Source organism: Crinia signifera, chromosome 7 (assembly GCF_055691185.1).
Source record: "Crinia signifera chromosome 7, ASM5569118v1, whole genome shotgun sequence".
Taxonomy (NCBI): domain Eukaryota; kingdom Metazoa; phylum Chordata; class Amphibia; order Anura; family Myobatrachidae; genus Crinia; species Crinia signifera.
The window spans coordinates 130,357,406-130,364,543 of record NC_139223.1 but is presented as its reverse complement, the minus strand read 5'-3'; the positions used below and the strand labels follow the sequence as shown (position 1 = coordinate 130,364,543).

General features: G+C 43.3%; 1 protein-coding gene across 1 annotated transcript in view; it reads left to right on the top strand.

Annotated features, from left to right (window-relative positions):
- Positions 1-3,290: 3,290 nt before the first annotated feature.
- Positions 3,291-7,138, top strand: part of TMEM163 (transmembrane protein 163) — a 206,080-nt gene continuing 202,232 nt past the window's right edge. Inside the window, exon 1 of the mRNA XM_083153815.1 lies at positions 3,291-3,934. Within this exon, the coding sequence (XP_083009941.1) occupies positions 3,754-3,934 (181 nt within the window). The 5' untranslated portion in view covers positions 3,291-3,753. The remainder of the gene's footprint in view (positions 3,935-7,138) is intronic.

Sequence of the window (7,138 nt, the reverse complement as noted above, 5' to 3'; positions counted from 1 at the left end):
ATCAAGATGGCTTAAAAAAGATCCCTTTCTTTGAGTGTTTACTTGTTCTCTCTTCATATTACATCATTTTCAACCTTCAACATTTCAGGAAGCTCTCCAGTGGTTTCAACCTTTGTGTCCTTTTTTAAGTACACCTGTAGTCTATATTTTAGAAACAGACATTTTTTTCAGTACGCAATAGTAATGAGAATGCAATTTATTCTATCAATAGGAATTATTAACAGAACTCATCCTTTCCAACATCTAGGGTTGCTGGCAAAATGAGGGCTTTGCACTCACTTCACTTCTGGGCCACAATATCGTGTAAGCTCCAAGACAGAACCCAGAGACAAAAGATCAGGCTGGGGTACAGTAATCCATAGAGAGTCTACCGTGTCACAGACTGACCACAAGCACCCTAGGGGTTACAGTAAAGCTTTTGGGAGAGTGAGGGGATGGGTACACCTCTCCTCAGATTGTACATCTGAAGAGTGTCTTCCTTGACAACCAGTAGTTACAGCACTGTCACTGTGGGGCAGATTTATTAAGCTTGATGATGTGATAAAGTATATGGTTTTTATCACCGGCCAATTGGCTCCTAACTGTGAAGTTACAGGCTTGGTTTGAAAAACGGCAGGTAGGAGCCGATTGGCCGGTGATAAAAACCAGACACTTTACCACTTCACAAGCTTAATAAATCTACCCCTGAGTGTGGCATCGACCCACCACAAATGCATGGACTGTTGGGATAGTGGTGCAGTTTCCTCATAATGGCCCTTATTCTGGTTGGTGCGGTAATGTCCGCGTGTGGTCGGTCCGCCGATGTTTTGTGTCTGCGCATGTGCGAGACGCACGTCCAAATTCCGCATGAAATGTGTACACTACGAACAGGGGGTGGAGAGGGGCGTGAAGGGCTGTTTGGGCTCATTCCCATGAAAACGCTGGGCGTACGTATGGTAATGCGGTCGTGACGCACGTGTAGGGGGCGGACATATGACATTGCCGGATGTCAGTTGCCCGCCCAGATCCCTGCTTTTGCACGGAGTAATGCCCGTGTGGTCTCAGGTTGCGGGAGCTGCCTGACCACTCGGTCCTGCATTCGATGGTCTGCGACCATCGAATGATGGGGGAGGTACCCTGAGATGGAGGAGGTGTATTCATGCGAAATACACTTGCGGTCCGTTCGGACAGCTTCTTACCGCATTCGGACGGAGTGAGCGATCCGTACGAAAGGCCGGGTTTAGGACGCACGGTCCTGCCCGCATATTCGGCTCCGTTCGCACAGACCAGAATAAGGCCCCATGTGATTGTTCCACCTAATTTAATAGGAAGGGGGGGTGGGTGGAGGCTGGCAGGGGGCTTTCGCATGGGGACGCCTAGCATTTGACCTGGCAGGTCAAATAAAACAATTGCTTATTTATTGTGTTCACTTGTCTCAACCACATAGGTTGTTTGGTCTAAACATCACAAGCAATGCTAATCTTTGACATTAAATTAAAGACCATATATAAAGTAATAATGGTGTTATCTGCAAAGGGGATCACATCTAAGAATGTTTTGTTATATATTCTGCCATTATTTTTGAATATTTCATGGATAAAAAGTCAAAATAATGGCTGATGGAGCAGGGAGTCTTACTACAAAATGTTAATGCCAAACTGATTTATTTTCAGACAACAAAATAATCTGTTTGCGGAGGGACGTTAAAATGTTCTAGAATAATATACTGATATTAACTTTGTATTACCACATCACTGTATCGAGACTACTATCTGTCCATTTTTGCAAAGTGATTTACAAATAAAAAAATAAATATATATATTTAAAAAAATAATATACTGATATAAAAGGTTATTTTTTTTATGGTTAAAATTTCAAATGACCCAAATGCCCACATGAAACCACATGATTCCACATGATAAGGCCATAGGTTGGTTTGGCCTTTTAAATTATTTCTACTTTCTGCAACTTTGTCTATTGCATATGGGACAAAAAGCATTTTGTGTGTAAACATAAACTCCATGACTATGTGGTAAATTCAGACCTTGCACAGGCCTGAATTCAGCCGCTGTCCGATGGTTTGGGGACAGCGCAATGTGCATGTGCACGACCCTGCTGAATGCTCCTTCAGCAAACTTCTGTGTTTCCAAGGGTGCTTGCAGCCTGAGTGAAAGGAGGTAAGCGTGTTGGGGTGGATCCTAACGTTTCGTGGGCAGGCCCGCATGAAACGCAAAGAGTGCCTGGTAAAATGCAGACATGGTTATGCCAGCTAGCCTACAGATTTATCTGTCCAATCTGTCTGGTGGGAACAAAAATCTGGTAAAGTATTGGAGAGTTTGACACTCAACCATTTGCACCCAAATGCTGGAAAACAAATTAATCCAAACAATCATTTTTATCCATGTTCCAGTGTTTGGGAGCAATTGATCCATTGTCATTTTATCCCATACATTTCCAGGTTTTTGTTCCCAGCAGACAAATTGGACAGATAAATCTTTGTGTACCCAGCTTAAGGAGTAATGGATGTCCTTGAAAACTGTGCATCAGATGAGTAAACAAAATGTAACATGAATGGAATAAATTTTTGTTTGTTCTTAAATTCAATCAGTGCAAAACAAAATCCCCTGACTCCCTCTATGTGCATTGAAGTTAGCACAGCAAGCTCCTGATTATTGGATAGAGTCTGTTTGTTCTCTTGATTTCTCCAAAACTAATGACAAGCCTAACCTACTATCCATTTACAGCCCATATAGGATATATATATATCCTATATACATGTATGTATATATGAATGTAAACTATGTATGAACGTATCTATTTAATTGATTTAAAAACAAAGCTGATGTTAATAGTCTCACATACAGAATCCACAATCCCAGATCCTCATTTACAGAATATCTCATTATCTTAAACAGAGAACTTCTGTAGCTAATTTCTTAGCGGAATTTTATTTATTTTTTTACAAGGGAAAAACCCGTGTTTGTGGCAACCCATGGGTTACTGATAATTCTATTCTAAATACAAAAAATCACAGGTAATTGAAATACAGTTAACTGACTTGCTGGTTAAGTTAAAAGCCCATGTGCACAATATTAATATGCTCTGATACATAACTGTATCTATAATACAGCCAGTCTAACTTCACTAATGATGGGGGGGAGGGGATACTCTCAGTAATTAAGACACACCACCTGTCTATGGTGACTGAGGGCAATTTCCTTGGATACACAAACACTGCTCTTATTTACCTGTACATAATGATTCCATAACCTGCATATTACAGGGTAGCAGTTCCCTCTCATATATCACAAATAGTCCCACCCTGACTCCATGCAGGGGAATGGCTAACACCCAAACAGCAAACAACTCTCCCTTAGTGGGATGATCCTTTGTTGGTTGTGGGATGCAGGGTTTCTAAGCACCCCCATCCCTGAATTCCAGCTGTGCCCCACTACCTGCGTGTGGACCCCCAAGCAGAGGACCAGGCTGTCTCTGTGCTCATTTCATGGAGTCACCTGCCTCTCCCCCTGCACTGCTGAGTGATGCTGCTCCTGCAGCCTGTGTTCAGTGGAGGCTGGGAGGCAGGAGCAGGATTTAATTAGACCCTGTGTGTTACTGTCCTCTCCCAGGCTGGCTGCAGCTCTCTCTGGATGTCATGAGACTGCACTGAGATAGCACTAGAGATCCAGTAGCCAGTGCACACAGCACAGCAGCCCCACTCTCCCTGCCAGCAGGACCTCTCGACTGCCTGCTACATTCCTCCTCTCCCTCGCCATGGACCCGTTTGACACAGAGCTCTGCTATCCCCCGGACCCCAGCATTGTCCAGCCGTCCTGCAATGGGCGCCCGGAGCAGGTACCCACCAAGAGCCTGGAGATGCCCATCCAAATGGACCTGGACCAGCAGATGAAGATGAGCGAAAGTGGCCAGTTCAGTGATTTTGTGGAAAATAGAGGTGGGTGAGTCCCAGTAACTTATTTCCATAGATTAACGCTCAGGGAACCCTATAAACACACGGAGAAGTTTGGGGGTGCAGCTGTGTACACAGTGCAAGTTACTGTCCAGCTACATCCGGGTCTCTGATGCTCTGATATATTAATGTTCGGAAAAGACACACTTTTGTGTCCCGTTATGTGTCAGGTCCCACAGTGATCACTGCTCATCTCCAATAAGCCACCAGTGATCCATGTAGTAGTCTGTATACAACATATTAACTAACCACTATAGACATGACCCCTATAGGTCAGTAATAGCTTTTTTTTCCTCTCATATGTAAACTGTTATCAACTACATGGTGCAAAAAGGCGTCAGATCTCCAGTATGTGACCTGTCATCAGCCACAAAGTGTCATGTCCCCTATATGGGACATGTGATCAGCTCTGTATAGTCCGATCTTCAATATCATGTGACTTGTGATTTGCTCTACATAGTCAGATCTCCAATATGTGACTTGTGACTAACTACTGGCCATTGTGTCAGGTTCCCAATATGTGATAGATCCAGAAAATATAACCTGTCATCAGCTAAACCGTGTGACATCTCCTGCATGTGACCTGTGATTAGCTACACAGTGTTTGATCTCTATTATGTGATATGTGATCACCTACAGTACATAGTGTCAGATCTAGACTCCAATAAATAACATTTAATCAGCTACATAGTGTCAGGTGTCCAATATGAGATCTTTTATTATCACATATTGGACATATGAAACTATGTAGCTGATCACGTCACTTATTGGAGATTTAACACCGAGGAGCTCATCACAGATCACATACTGGAGATATGACACAGTGTAGCTGGTGACAGGTTACATTTTAAGGGTCTGATACATTGTGGCTGATGATATGTCACATATTGTCAGAGCTACATAGTGTCAGAACTACACCATGTGACCAATTATCCTTTCTGATTTTGCATGCTGTACAGTACAATAGGGTACTCAGTGAGGTGGTGGTGCAACACAAGAGGCTTATCCTATTAAATAGTAAACCTTAAGTACAAATTGCTTTCCCTTAAGAAGCTGCTAATAAAATCTATCTATCTATCTATCTATCTATCTATCTATCTATCTATCTATCTATCTATCTATCTATCTACATATAAAGCTTTCCATACCTTAACCAAAGCTGTGATATTTCACATGGTTTTAACATTTGGGGGTAATGAATAGCTGAACTCGTTAGACATAATTGCTCATGCATTGCAAAGAGCATGAATTGAGCCCATGTGTGTATTTAAATGTATAAGGCCAGTCTCTTAATATGCCTGGTTTTGTCGAACACATAACACGAAGACAAAAATATACGCTCTGCAGACTTGCATTAAGCTCTGCATCGGCCTCTTCCTTTGGTGCTAAGTAAAAGCCATTGCTCTCTGTTATCAGTCAATTAAGGCAGGGAAGAGGCTTCAGTGTGGCTAATAAACAGGGAAATATCTACCTCCATATACACAGGCCAAATGCAGGATTTAACATTAATTCATTTTTCATACAAAAAGTGCCCGGACAAAAAAAGAGTAATTTTTTAATTTTTTCCAAAAGCAGGATTTATAGAGAGGGGTTTTCAGATGCAATCTCCTGCTCTGCGGAACATGTTTCAAGTCCTGGAGTCTGGTGGAACAGTAGAAGAAACCTATACACACCTTGAGTATATATATATATATATATATATATATATATATATATATATATATATATACATACAGGGCTTAAAGTGGACCTATAGAGGTGGTGGGACTCATTTAGTCTGCCACAACCCCCCCCCCCCCAATATATATATATAGAGAGAGAGAGAGAGAGAGAGAGAGAGAGAGAGAGAGAGAGAGAGAGAGAGAGTTTTTCAGCACCCCTACAGACTACAATTAAGTGCCCTACCTCCTATACTTTATAAAAGGATAGGGGCGTGGAAAATGGCCGTGGTGGAATTACACCACATAGTAGCACAATCATATTAATGTTACACTGCATGTAGTGCCCCTGATTCACATTACGCCTGTAGTACCCCTTATTAACGTTATGACACACAGTAGCGTTCCTTATTCACATTACATCACTCAGAAGTGCCCCTTATTCATGTTATGCTACACAGTTGTACTACTTATACATGTATGCCACACCGTATTGTCACTTATATATAATACCCACAGTAATAGTGCCCTTTACATCTAATGCCCACAGTAGTGCCCCTTATACACATAATGCCCACAGTAGTGCCTCTTAGACACATACTTATATACAACTCCAGCAGTTTTCCACCAGGTCCTTACTGCAGCTTCCACACCTCTCTGGGTCCCTCCAGACCCCTCTCTCTTTGTCCTCAGCATTCACAGAGCATGCTCTTCTTAGTAGCCTTTCTTCACTTCAGTGGCATAATATCACATATGCCATGCCAGAAATGGAAGCAGTTTGGACAGGCTTTCTGTTGGAGTTACTGTATAGCCCCGCAGACCCCGTGGCGGCGGGGAGGCACTGAGTAAATGAGGGCACCGGGGGTCTGCAGGGCTATTACTGCACAGCACTGCCGCTGGGACCTGCTTACCTCCCACCCCCCGCTCAACGCCGTCGCCGGGACCGGAGATCTACTTGTCTGCTAGTAGCATTGCCTCTTAATGAAAAATGACCTTAACAAAATGTCCGCCCTATAAACACCTTATGTTAGGTGCAGCCATTATTTAATTAGGAGAAACGCCGGGACCGCAGACATGTAGATCTGCGGGTCCTGGCCACAGACCCGGCCGCAGGGCCAGGCGGAGGGGTAAGGTAGGGCTGGGGGGGGAGAGGGGCTGCAGGCCGAAATTCCTGGGGGTGGGTTGCTGGACGAAATTCTGATTTTATAGTTACGCCACTGTGTTGGAGGTACAACTAGTACCCTCTACCATTACAGGTGGTGGAACTCAGCCTTGAGTACACACATTACAGTATTAATAATTAACACTAACTAATATAAATAGCATAAGTGGCCAGGAAAAGCACACATTCTCCCACCTCATGTAAAAGCACCTGGCTCTTCATACTGGCAGCTACTCTCTGGTCCATTGCACTGACTGAGTGCTCAGATCCACACACACAGCAAACATAATACAAAAAGCTGCAACCACTGGGTATGTATAGCAGCTCCACTCTGTCCCTTAAACTGCTTGCTGTGGTGGCAGCTATAGC